The 14,070-nt window shown below is 41.2% G+C and overlaps 1 protein-coding gene across 1 annotated transcript in view; it reads left to right on the forward strand.

The window, feature by feature from the left end:
- Positions 1-14,070, forward strand: part of ADAMTS12 (ADAM metallopeptidase with thrombospondin type 1 motif 12) — a 157,346-nt gene that overhangs the window by 3,361 nt on the left and 139,915 nt on the right. The window contains exon 2 of the mRNA XM_054054706.1: positions 4,384-4,745. Within this exon, the coding sequence (XP_053910681.1) occupies positions 4,384-4,745 (362 nt within the window). The remainder of the gene's footprint in view (positions 1-4,383; positions 4,746-14,070) is intronic.

The following is a 14,070-nucleotide window of genomic DNA, read 5'->3' on the forward strand; positions in this document are numbered from 1 at the left end:
AATTATTACTTTATGAAAATTGAGGCAGTTGCTGTTGCATAATACAACTCTTATGCAGTCTGGTTTGCCTCTGCCTTCTAGTTGAGTGCAGTTCTTTCTCAGAAGGGCAGAAAGGTATCATGAAGATTTTACCTCCTGTCTTTGTTTTAGACTTTTCTCCAGCTAAAAAAGTCAAGCACTATGTTAGGCTTAATGTGAAGCACAGTACATTGTTATGTTATTGGTAGGACTGCTTTTGCTAACCTCTACCCAACAGCCTACATGAAATTGATTATAATTAACTATCAGAAATATCTTTAGCCTCATCTTGTTCAACTTTATTTTGTAATCTTATTCCATCATGTCTTTTGGAAACTTTTTAATAATTGTTTTTTGTGGTTACATTACAGTATATTATTATTATTGCAGCATAATTTCGCTGTCCAGTGACAAGCACTCAGAAATCAGTATTTAAGGAGTGGGTGGAAGAAGTTAGACTTCTCTGCTGTGATAATCCTGTTGCCACCAGATACTTAGGCATCATTTTGCCTTTTACCGATGATGATGATGTCTAATTTGCCTTAACTTTTACACACTAATTGTTGTAGTGATAAAATAAAAAGCTTCCTTGAAGTCCAAAACTGCAAATGTTTGATCTCGCATGGAGATTAACAGTTAACCCACAACAAATTAAGATCAAGACATTGAGCGGAGGCAAATTGCACAGTGGCAGCCAATGAGCAGGTCTTCCTTCAGGCATTTGGTTTGATTATTTCATGAGTTGTGCTGGAAACCATAGGAATGGGGGCCTGGTCTGGCAGCATTCTGTTAACATGTCTTTGCTAGGACAGTGTGGGGTGTGAGACTTCCCACAAGTCTTATAATTCGACTTTAGCAGGTAAGCCATATTTTTGGGTGTTTACTCTCTCTTCTCCCTGCCCATTTTTTGCTTCACTGGAATGTGAGGAAGGGAGACCTCAGTTTAGCTAAACTGCCAGGCAGCTGTCACCTTCTGTGCTGTGTACAGATTGTGTAAACTGCAGACATCAAGGTGTGGACTGAGTTTTCAGCATCTTAGTTCCCACTGTGGTTATAAGGACAAGGGCAGGAGATGTCTTAGAATTTGTGGTGTTAGTCTATTTGTTGTCAAGTCCTGCTGCTGTGGAGATCTAAAAGCCCACTGCTGTGGCTTTCATGCAAAGACACAAAGTCATTATAGGCTGATGGGAAGGCTTGTGTAGAAAGAAATATCTTGTGTGTGAGAATAAGCTTGCTTCTGAAATAGGGACGCTGCTGAGAGAAGGCCAGATTTATGATGTAATTTTGTATATGCGCTGGTAAGTGTTTTTTTTGTACGTTTTGGTTTGGGTTTTTTTTTCGAATGGGGAGTGTTTCTATGCACGCGTCTCAGGGGTCCATGGCCTGAGGAAACACCATCAGCCACATCTCATGTTGCAGCTAACGAGGACAAAGGAAATATTTTATTCCCAAAGGTAATGAATCCAGACAGCTATCTGTTTGGGCATGGTTTATGCTGTAAGTCTTTGATGGTGCAGGCAGAGAAAGAAGTTCTTTAGAATTGTCTTACCAGTACTAGAGAGGAGTAAATTGCTGTGGAAGTACCTGGAGCAGGCTGATTGCTTTGTTAACAAACTTAATCAATGAATGAAGTGTAATTACTTCGTATATAAGTGGCTTATAGGAGTGAAGAACATTTAGGAATGAAGTACAGTCCTGCGGAAAGAAGAACTGGAATGACATAGGAGCTCACAATTTCTTTCCAATGAAATGTGTTCAGACTGATTGCTTGGGATGAAGGCAAGTACACCAGTGGAAGATATGGCCTTTAGGGTATGAGTTCTTAGGGACAGTGTTTTATGTGTATTTATGGTATTTGCTCGAGGCTTTTGAGTTTTACACTAATTTAGAAAAAAAAAAGAAGTTGAAACTGGTTTTGTTTGTTTGCTTTCATAGCAGGAGACAAGAATGACAGTAATGCTTTCTTCCCCTGCTAGATCCTGACAAGTGACAAGATGTCCAATCTTACCCCTGTTCAAACCCGTGATACCAAGGGGGGTTTGAACACGGTTACTTCATTGCCTTTCAAATCTTTCTTTTAAATTTCCTCCTCTGCTGCAACGTCTGCTGAAGCTGATGTTACCACGGTGCTGTTGCTGCTGCCGGTTAGTAGTGTTCTTTTCACCCATGTGCATTCATATAAGACTCTGTCTCCTACTTGAGGTGGTCAGGTTTATGAATGTGTGAGGATGATCTCCTTGGTCAGCACGTCATCAGTGCTGGGGACCAAGGACAGAGAGGGTTCCCAGCTCATGTGGGATTGGGAAGGGTTGTATGTGTGACAGTCATAGAATTGTCATAGAATCATAGAATCAGTAGGTTTGAAAAGACCTTTGAGATCATCAATCCCAACCATACCTGTCCACTACTAAATCATATCCCTAAGCAGTTCATCTCCCCAACTTTTAAACACCACCAAGGGTTGGTGACTTAACCACCTCCCTGGGCAGCCTCGTCCAGTCCTTGATGACCCTTTCTATGAAGAAGTTTTTCCCAAAGTCGAATCTGAGCCTCCTCTGGTGCAGCTTGAGGCCATTCCCTCTCATCTTACCATCTATCACGAGGGCAAAGAGACTAACACCCACCTCTCTACAACCTCCTTTCAGGTAGTTGTAGGCCTCCCTTCAGCCTCCTCTTCTCCAGGCTAAACAACCCCAGTTCCTTCAGCTGATCCTCATAAGACTTGTTCTCCATCCCCTTCATCAGCTTTGTTGCTCTTCTCTGCACATGCTCCAGGACCTCAATGTCCTTCTTGTAGTGAGGGGCACAAAACTGAACACAGGTTTAGAGGTGCGGCCTCACCAGTGCTGAGTACAGGGGCAGAATCACTTCTTTGGTCCTGCTGGCCATGGTGTTTCTGATACAAGCCAAGATGCCGTTGGCCTTCTTGGCCACTTGGGCACACTGCTGGCTCATGTTCACTTGGCTGTCAACCAACACTCCCAGATCCTTCTCTGCCAGGCAGCTTTCCAGCTACTCTTCCCCAAGCCTGTAGCGCTGCACATGGTTGTTGTGTCCCAAGTGCAGGACTCTGCACTTGGCCTCATCCCGTTGGCCTCAACCTATTGATACAGCCTATTCCGATCCCTCTGCAGAGCATCCCTACCCTCCAGCAGATCAACACATCATCCCAGCTTAGTGTCGTCTGCAAACTAACTAAGCCACATTCAATCCCTTCATCCAGGTCATTGATAGAGATGTTGAACAGAACTGGACCCAGCACTGAGTCCTGGGGACACCACTTGTGTCCAGCCTCCAACTGGATTTAACTGCATTTACTACCACTCTTTGTGCCTGGCCATCGGGCCAGTTTTTAACCCAGCAGAGGGTGCGCCTGTCCAGGCCAGAGGCAGACAGTTTCTCAAGCAGAATACTGTGAGAAACAGTGTCACAGGCTTTACTGAAGTCTGGGTACACAACATCCACAGCCTTTCCCTCATCCATTAAGTGAGTCACCTCCTCATAGAAGTTGATCAGGTTAGTTTGGCAGGACCTGCCTTTCATAAACCCATGCTGACTGGGCATGATCAGCCAGTTGTCTTGAATGTGCTGTGTGATAGCACTCAAGATGACCTGTTCCATGACCTCCCCCGGCACTGAGTTCAGATTGACAGGCCTGTAGTTCCCTGGATCCTCCCACCAACCCTTCTTGTAAAGGGGTGTAATATTTACTAGCCTCCAGTCAAGTGGAACTTCCCTAGTCAGCCAGGACTGCTGGTAGGTGATGGAAAGGGATTTGGTGAGCACCTCCACCAGCTCCCATAATACCCCTGAGTGGATCCCATCTGGCTTCATAGACTTGTGAATGTCTAATTGGCCGAGTAGGTCTCTAACCATTTCCTCTTGGATTCCTAAAGAGCATCCAGCCCTCTCAGGCTCCTTTTCCCTTAAGGACTATCTCCCATGGAACTTTATCAACCAGCCTTTTGAACAGTCCAGTCTGCCCTCCAGAAGTCCAAGGTGCCTGTTCTGCTGACCCCATCCTTATACCTCCTAGAACTGAGAATTCTATCATGTCATGATCGTGTCCTCCAACCATCACATCTCCCACAAGGCCTTCTCTGTTCGCAGTCCTTTATATGAACAGTGACAAAATATTTGAAAAGAAGAAAGTTTACATTCTAATTTGAGTGTGATGATGGGACAGATGAAAGCCGAAATGAGGATTGTATTGCAATGGTCTGTGCAATGCCTGCATTTGTGCTGGTTAGATGGTGTGTTGTGTAGCTGTCACTTATGTGCTTCCCTTTAAATCATATGAGATCTGAGCAGGCTAGCACTCACCCTAGTTTTGCTTCTTTCCCCCCCCCCCCCCCTTTGTCTCAGAGCAATTTATCAAGACATTGTCAGAATACCACGTGGTCGATCCAGCAAGAGTAGATGCAAGCGGGCGTTTTCTTTCTTTTAATTTACACCATCACACCTCAGACACGCGGAAGAAGAGACATCTCAGCAAAAAGGAAAGTGCGGTATATTACAAAATTAACCATGAGGAGAATCATCTGTTTTTCAACTTGACTGTCCACACTGGATTTCTTTCCCATAACTACGTGGTAGAGAGGAGACATGGCAACCACACCAGAGCAAAGATTTCAGCTGGCTCCGGAGGTTCTTGCCACTTCATTGGTACAGTGTTGCAGCCAGGCTCCGGCAGCGGGACAGCAGCCATCAGCACTTGCAATGGCCTGGTAAGTGGTGTGACCTTTACTGGGGTTCTGGGCTAATTTTGGTATCATTAGAACTGAGCTAGAGCACTTGGTATATTAATATGTCTGGTAAGAAACTGGATAAGCCAGTCTGATGTCTTACTGATGTAACGCTCTGAAGAATTAATTACTATGGATGTCATTTTTGGAAGAAAGAATCAGAAGGTCAAAAGTGGAAGCTGAGGCCATTTGAGGTATACTTTTTGCTGGATTTTTTTTCTGGTGGTCTGTCCTGGACATCTCTATCATACCTAATGGCTTGAAGCCATCCAAATATCTAGTTATTGCATTGATCAAAATAGCAGTTGGAGTACCTTTGGTATGCATCTGGATATGAGCTTCTATTTTAGTTTTATCTAAAAGGGATGTAGCTCAGGTGCACCAAAACTGCTCTACAAATCAAACCAGCTGGGAAGACTAGGCCATTTGCTTCAGAACTGCATTGCAACTTCAGAAATAAATAGTAGAGTAGATGTAGCCTTAGGCAGAGATTTAAATTCAAACCTGAACCACTTCTAGGCATCCTTCATTCAAAAGAGCACTTCTAAGGCTTGAAAGTCTTACATTTCTCAATAGCCTGTGGTTCAGACTGAGACAAGGAGGTGGAAGCCTTATTTTTGCTGTGCTTTGTTTTTGTAACACTACCATGTTTCTTGTTCTAGTGGGTAAGGCTTAACCCACCTTGTCAGAGAGGAGAAGAGACAAACTGCCTGAATCTGAAGGGGGTGCTGTAGTGTGCTGTGTGAAAGGTCACAGGTAATCTGTGACAGGCAAGATGCAAAGGGATTGTGGAGTGTGCAGGCAGGGGTGATGAGTGTGGGCAGTGTGCATGTACTCTACCACGTTGATCCTTGAGTTACAAATGATAGTGTTTGAAAGTGCGTAGAGCAATGCACTGATGCCTTTTGGCCAACACATCTCATTCTGCAACAGGGTAGGGACTCTTGAGCCTGACCTCAAATCCAAGGTGAGTGACTGTAGAATACATCCTTTCCCTGACAGCTTGTCAATATCGAAGTATGTTCCTTGCTATTGAGAAGTATGAAGTATTCCGAAGCTTTGGAAAATCAGTGGGTTAGAGGCGTATCCTGGCAATCTACGAAAAGTAACATGAAGACATATCTGATGTAGATAAAATGGGAAACTGGAATCTTACAGAAGTGCTAATGACACTTTTGGCACATTGCCTGGAGAAACAGACCGTTGCTTGAGGTCAGAAGCTTCAGTCTCATAGGCATGAAAATCAAGGATTTTCTAAGTAATTCTTCCATTGGGGACTAACATATCAAAACTTATCTGAAATGTGGTATGATCATACAGGGTCAGTAATGAAAAGGAGATGTGATGATATAGAGAGTTCCTTTGGTTGGTTTATATTGTGCTTAACCAGAATGTCTTTGTGAGTTTTCATGGGGGTGAAAGGTCATGCGACCTTCATTATGCCTTCTTGTTGCATTTATTCTGCAACAAAGATTAAGAAAAAATACTCAAATTATATTAAAAATTCAGCTCGGTAATATGCTTCAAAGTGATCCTTTCATTTGGGTTGCAAATTTCTTGAGGTTTGCTTTGATTTGGAGGGTTTTGAAACATTGTTTGCTAACTGTTTGCTAGAATACAGACTTGGGGATTTTTCTTTCTGACAAAACACTTGTAGCGAAAAAATACTATCATGGTTTGACCCCCCCTCCCACCCCAAATGAAACTTTGAAAATAAAGAATCATAATTAATCCAGCAAAATTTTCCCCTTTGGGGAATAACACGATGGTTTGGATGCCATGATTTTTTTAAGTCCAGAAATCACTGCTCTGAAGAGGTTGCATATGAGTTAAGTCTGAGTTTCATATTTCTTCTGAGTGCCACAAGCTGGGGAAAGGTGGTTTAGATTGCGTTTCCCCTGGAAGTTTTCCAAAAGATACAGTGTCATATGAAAACATTTATTAAAGAATAGTTTTGCCAGCATTGTGAAGTGGAAACTTCTTTTCAGGATGAAAATCTGACATTTCAAGAACTTTGTTGGTCTGCTGCTTCCTGAGCTGATCATAAATTATTTCCATCCTGAAGATCCCCAGTTTTTGGCTCTTAAGCACCATGTCTATTTCTGATTTTTTCTTTTTTTCTTTTTTTCCTTTTTCTTCATGGGGTGTGTTGTGTTTCTCCATTAAAAAGAGTTTTTCTGTGTATTCTTACAAGGGAGGGAAGGAGACCTAGGAAGAGGTAAACTCTGTGGAATTGGAACAGCTTATTTGAGATAATATAAACCTATCCAGTGAAGAGAAATTGTAAACTTGTTTACTATAGGAGATTAATTCTAAACTAACGTGATGCAAAACAGTTAAAGGCCATGAAGATGATCACAGGTCTGGAGTACCTGCCATATGGGAATAGCCTGAGTTGGGGTTGTTTAGCCTAGAGAAGAGAAAGCTCCGGGCAAACCTTATAGCAGCCTTCCACTACTTAAACGGGTCCTACAGGATCGCTGGAGAGGGGCTGTTTATCAGGGAATGCAGTGATAGAACAAGTGCTAGTGGTTTTATGCTGAAAGAAGGTGGACCTATTAGATATGAGGAAGAAATTCTCTGCTATGAGAGTGGTGAGGCACTGAAACCAGTTTCCCAGAGAAGTTGTGGATGCCCCATCCCTGGAGGTGGTGAAGGCCAGGCTGGGTGAGGCTTTCGAGCAAAATCCCATGGAAAGCATCCTTGCCTATGACAAGGGGATTGGAACTGGATCATCTTTAAGGTTCCTTTCAACCCAAACCATTCTATGATTCTGTAAATTGCACATGGTGAATTAATAAGGATCCTTGGGGCTGAGGTGGGAAAAAGAGAAAGGTAACAAAAAGTGCATTTGGAAGATGCCAGCTTTCCAGAATATGCTGTGGCAGATCCCAATAAAATTTAGCTCCTAATCCCACCACTGTGAGTTGGCAGACATGCTGATGTGCCTCTTAACCCAAGAGCTGGTGAGAACTGATAAATTAGCCTTCAAATACAGGGAACAGAAATGTGATTGATGTTCCTTCCCAGATGCCGTTTTGCCTTGACAGCTCAGATGTGTTATAAAATGATAAACATACTGTGCTTTTTCTGTTGAGATGGTCTTTAATAAGCTGAATGAGACAGGAATTTACCATGGTAGTAATGTGATCAGAAAGTCTGAGATCCCTAAACTGCTAATTTTTTACTTTCTTAGTCTTAGGATCTGCTAAAAAAATAGTAGTACTGGAAAGTACTGATTGGATTAAATAAATATGTTTTACTGGAATATCTCTTTTGTTGACATTTTGAGTGGGAAATAGCTGAAATAATATCTTGTAATTTTGTCCAAGTGAACTGTTTAAGAATGTGTCATCTTTTGGAACACTCACTCCCACACCAGCAAAAAAAATAATTTTGGCCTGACATGAGGCAAAATAAAATCCTATAGATGCCTGTGAGAAAGGAATCCTTGTTTTAGTCCTCTTTCTGGAATTAATTCCTCTCATTTGAAGTCTGCTTGGTTCATATTTGAAAGTTACTGAATTTCCAGGATAATAGCAGTATATAAGAACAAAAGAAGGATGTGAGGTGTAAGTTTGTACTTTGTCGTAAAGGTTTCTCGGATACAGTGCTGGAAGTATAGTAAACCTAGAAATGGATTTTCATCTCCCTTCTCTTTTTACTTTGAAATATATTCTTATTTCCATTGGCATTAAATAGGCATTGCTCATATAGTGAAGATATAATTCTTAATAGTAGTTTTTATTTGTGACACTCTTCAGAATCAAATTTCTTCTGCATGAATGAAATGGATGGAGCTGAGAGGATGTGGTTTGTACAGGGGCTTTTGTTTGACTAAAGCATATTGAAAAACGATTGAAAAACTGACATTCAAAATGTGGGAAACAGCTTTTTGCCATTAGTCAGGTTGACAGTATGTTGCTTTTTTGGCTAAAGAGTTATCATACTTAAGAATTGCAGCATTTCCTTAGTTATTTTGAAAACAAAGTATGCCGATGTCTTACAAATTTCATTTTCCTATGTATTTTCTATGTTCCTAAAGTGGCCTGTAATGGGAATAAGAGAGTGATAGTTCTGTGATATATGGGGGAACATGACACAACCCAGTCATTATATGACATTAAATTTTTAAAATGTAAATATGTCTTTATTTTGTGAAATATATTTGGAAACAAATGGCTAGGTGCAGAAAGGATTTTGGGCAGCATCTGACATGAGTGTGAAGGACAAATAGGCAGAGATTTGGAGGAACTAAGCTGTAGTTTCCAACACCATTTTTTTCCTAACACCTTGCAATGTCTTTGTTTTCCTTTCATGCTAAATAGATCATGACCCTATTAACAGGTTGGCAAACATGATGCTGTAAGCTCTGTCTCTTCTTCTCCGGGTCAGTTGCCTATTTAAGTCTTCTGCAGTTCTGAGTCTTATAGAATAATGCATGAGACTGCATTAACGTGTGAAAAGTGGGGCAGACCTTGCTGTTTATTTTGGGTCACAGCTGAAGGAGGGAAAAAAAAACTGTGGCATTTGGGAAGACAGCAGACATGAAAACTTTTAGGTAAAGGAAAATTTCCAAGAAGAAGTAAAGGGAAAAATAGTTCTGGTTTTGTCTCTCTCAGTGGAAATAATGTTTGCATTTGTTTTGGCAGGCTGTTCAGGGCACACTTCTAATAATGCTTTATGCTTCCACAGTGCCTTTCTGCAGAAGATTATGATGAACTTTTCCAAGTACTGATGCCTTAATTCTCAGTTGTATGTCAGACCAGTGATCCCATGTGGTGCAACAGAGGTGTCAGCTTGTTCCCTCGATGGGGCTGGGAGGGAGCAAAGCTGGGTGAAGTTCAATGAATACTCTGGGTTTATGCACTGAGTCCTATAGAGCTGGGAAGTGATTTTTTTCTCTGCTAGTCTGTCCTCTTCATTAGGAACAAGGCTTTCCTTTATTCACCAGTAACACAGACATCGTTTATAGTATTTTTAGATAACAGAGCATCATTAAGGCTTTGTTTCCTTGACACTTGTTTACAGTGTAGAGCTGTCAATCGACAGTTGATTCTGGTAATGCTTTTATTTTCAAAGGCTATGCAAGCATTAGCACGGAAATGGCAGAAGAATGGAAGAACATTAATGTGGAAATTGAGAGTGGTTGGTCCAGATGTACCTGGTAGGCTCCTGGTTACGTTGTGCTTTGCGTGGCACTGTGGACAGACCATGCTTTGGCTGTCTCCAGCTGCTGGGAGGGTTGCCTCTGTCCTGATAGCCATCAGTGTTTACCAGAAGTGCTGTTGTCATCTGCTGCCCCGGCAAGAGCAGTACAGTACGAAGTCATGAAGGAATGTTTGTTTATTTATTTCCCCCTCTTAAAGTCCAGCTATTGCAGAGCACTGCCTTTTCTTCGCAGTGACAGGCATACATAGTGGCTGCTCCATACCCTGTTGATGTGCAGAAGACTGGGTCTTCCCTCCATGCCCAGTCGCAGTCAGGGCAGCCCCCTGTGTTTAATTGGTGGCTACATGACCATTTCTCTTTATATGGCAGCTGGTGGGAGATGCTGGAAGTGAGACCTCTCTAGGCAGATCTATGTCTGCCCTGACACATGTGACAAGTTTGTCACAGGATATCACCTTTATATTAATCCTAGGAATGAGCTCTGATACTTATGCTGTGTTACATATATTCTTACTTGGGTCCATTCAATAAAATCCACCTATAGCATTTTAACTATTGCACACTTGCTTCAGTTTTGGCAAGTTCAAGATGATCCCCATAATCCTGCTATGTGCCAAGATGCTTTTCTGATACTGATGCACATGTCATCATCTTATGCTCTGTCGCAGGTTGAACCATTCTATGCAGGTACCAACCAACATAGTTGTTTCTCTTCAAATGGAAGCAGTTTTTTATTATTGTAAGTATCTAAGTATGTGGTGGTGCAGAAATACATTTAAGGAAGGGGGAAATGTAACTTCATTTTCAGTTGTGCTTATGACCACCTGAAACTGGTTTCAGCGCTGATACCTGACATGGAATTGTATGGCCCCAGAACACATTTGGACACTCACACTGTTTTGGAGGCTGTTACTCTGAGAGATGAATTGGAGCGTAGTCCTGTAGTGCTGCCTCAAATAAGTGAGTTTCATTCTGGGAACAAGGGTGCTGGGATATAAATACGGAAGTTCTTCTTCAGGGGTCTCTTCACCTTCACTCATCTCTCCTTGCATCCTCTAAGAAAATCTCTGACTTCTTTGCTATTACCCTACTGTATAGTACTTGGTGGGTCCTGCTTGGGGTTGGAAGTATGGCAAGTGGTCCTGCCTGCCACTTGTGTCTTCTCCACAGCAGTCCCTTTTGGTTTGTCCAGCTAGTGGTAATCTCCTGGAACAAAAATGTAGGAATACCAGTCATGAAAACAAGATGCCAGCCTTTTCCTTGGGGGTGGGGAATTGCTCCGTGGTTGGATATAATGGAGCTTTCAAAATCTAAATGTTGTGATTTGGCTTGTTCTGGCATGTGTAAAGAAGGAGAGACTTCATAAGTAACTGTTGTGTATCTGCTGTATGTTTATTCTCTTAGGCAGCAGTATGAAAAAGTCTGTAAGCAGAAACATTTACACTGAAAGTAAATACAGTGTTCCCTATGCCTCTGTTCTGTGTCATGCTTGGTTTGTCGATTTTCTCCATATAATAACAAATACTGTCCTTGCTAGACTAGTGTTGTGACTGCGTTGTGTGGTTTAGTTTTGGGTTTTTTTGAAGATGATCCAGAGATAGGTTGTGTGGTGGTGTTTTTTGTTTGTTTTGTTGTTTGGGGTTTCTTTTCTGAACCAGATTCATCATTCAAACTTCGACAAGCATTTGCTGCAGTGCTTCAACATCCTCCCCTTTCTTTGTGTTTGACCTTCAACTATGCATCTGCCAGCCTCCTCCCTCAAGTCTTTTGTCTGCAAAAGTACTCTAATTGACAGGTCAAACAAATCTCATAAGTGATCTCAATGCATGAGAATCCGCTGTGTATGTGGCTCCTGGTCTTGGCCTTGTCACCTTTAACCAATATGAAGTTGTTAGCCTGGAAGCTGGAAATGGATGGAGTTTTTGTGGCATAGTTGTTGTGTTCAAGTGGAACAGTTATTGGTGGGATACGTTAAAATAAGTTGAGTGGTGTACCCATGATTAGAATGCTCCTCTAAGATAACTCTTTCTGAGAATATGAAAAACAGGCCCTTTTTTATATAGTTTTAAGGAATCTTATTCTCTTGTTTAAATCTGTATCTACTAATTTGCTAATTACTTAGGAATATTGTTAATGTATAGAGCTGTCAATCGTATTTCTGGTGCCTGTGAGTCTTTTTAATGAATCTTCTATCTGTTTGTGTGTATTTTTTTTTCTATTTTCTTTAAGTCTTCACACATGATTTTATGAGTGTGATGTTTTTTATAAAAATAGTCTTGTTTACTAAGGGAATGCTGAGCACTATGACTTCAGTCTAAAGGTTCAGAACCCTGAAATAAAAAATATACATAATGCCTATTTTGCCTTGGTTCTGAATAATGTGAGGTTTTTAAGATGGTCTGTTCTTTGTTTCTTCTAGTATCTTTGGAAGTTATTGGCCAGATTCAGCCCAATCTGAAATAGAAATGGAGGTATCAAAGCCATTAAGTTCTTAGGAATTTTGGTGGGAACTTGTGGTCAGTGAAATGGTGGATGAAGAGGCAGGTTAACCAGTGACTCAGCACAACTGTAAGTGGTTACTGAGCGGGTTACAGTGCTACCCTTGGCCCAGCCGATGGTGAATTGTGCTGAAGGATTCAGGGGAGATTACATAAAATTACTTTGAGGAGATGAGAAGCAAAACTGTGAGGAATCAAGGTTTTGACAGTTATGCCATTCATAGAACTATTTTTTTTTTAAATCCATTTTCATGATGCTGAAAGGCAGGGTCCAGCTTAGAAGTAAATAGAATTGTTTGCACTGGTTGCCATATTAACAACGTGCTGTACCTGCTGCCCATCACAGCACTTGCTTTGTATGTAATTGTTAATAATGAGTAGAAGAGAAGGGAAGAACTGAAGCTTTTCTGCATACCCAGTCAGTGATGCATATAATGTGACATTAATAGGGACAAATCTTTCCAATTGCACACCTTATTTTCTAGCTGTTAAAAAAAAAAGAAAGAAAATTACTAAGAAAAGCTTGATTTGGTCCTGTTCGGAGCAGACAAACGTTGGCAAGGGTTTTGGTGGTGAACAGCAACGGAAGAGGTAAACAACAAACCCAAATAGTCTTTTTCTATAGACTATTAGATAGATGGGTTGGTTGCACTCTCACGGCAGCTGTGTGAACATGGCTTCTGGCACTAGATGAAAAACAGCAGCCTAAGATCAGAACCTGGCTCTTGAGTTCTCTTTGTCAGAGAGAAGCAGCTGCAGTCTCTGAGCACCATCAGCCTCGTGACATGCTTACACATACACATACATCAGGCACACACACACATGCAAATCTGTGTATGTATATGTAGCTCTCACTGCAGAACAGTTATACTGCAGCTAATGCTCTTGATTTAAGACCTCCTGTGTGCTGAGAAGGTTTCTGTACTGTTGTATGTGTTGGGTATTACCAAGCCGTGGCCAAGTATATTGTGCTTTTCCAGAAACTAATGCTTAACAATGGACCTTCCCAACCTATTTGTAAAGTGCAACAGAATATTTAAATATTTAAATATTTAGTAACTTAGGCTGTGATATGTATGCGCTTTATATACAGACTGGCTCCAGGGCATGCTCTGGAAAGAAACTCATCTGAAATTACAAGCTTTAAAAATAAATAAGTAAATAAAAAGTCATTAAAAAAGCTGGTTGTCTTGCCTAAACAATGCTTGTGTTTAAAAACATCCCTTGTGTGTTCCAATTCTCGTGGCAAATAAGTTCCTAATAAACTGCCTCTGCTTGTTGATGCGTGGAAATCCCAACAGTGGCTCTAAATCCATTGCTTTTGTAACACAGTAAAGACTCATGCAGACACTGTTTTTGATTTGAAGTTTTGTTTTGTTCGATTTCCACTCTTTTTCCATTTTAAAATCTATATATTTGAAACAAAGACTGTTCTGGATGCTCAGTGCAAACTTCCATGTCTGTTTATTTAGATGCAATGTTAATTTTATCTGTTTCCATATCCAGAACAGACATGGACCAAATCTGGTCAAAATTTTAAGATCAGAGAAAGGCTGGATAGGGTGAATTTCTGTTTTATCCAGCATCCTCTGCCCAGCAATGATTAAGTAAATATCTAAGGGACAGTAAGAACAGAG

Source organism: Cuculus canorus, chromosome Z (genome assembly GCF_017976375.1).
Source record: "Cuculus canorus isolate bCucCan1 chromosome Z, bCucCan1.pri, whole genome shotgun sequence".
In the NCBI taxonomy this organism is placed as follows: Eukaryota; Metazoa; Chordata; class Aves; order Cuculiformes; family Cuculidae; genus Cuculus; species Cuculus canorus.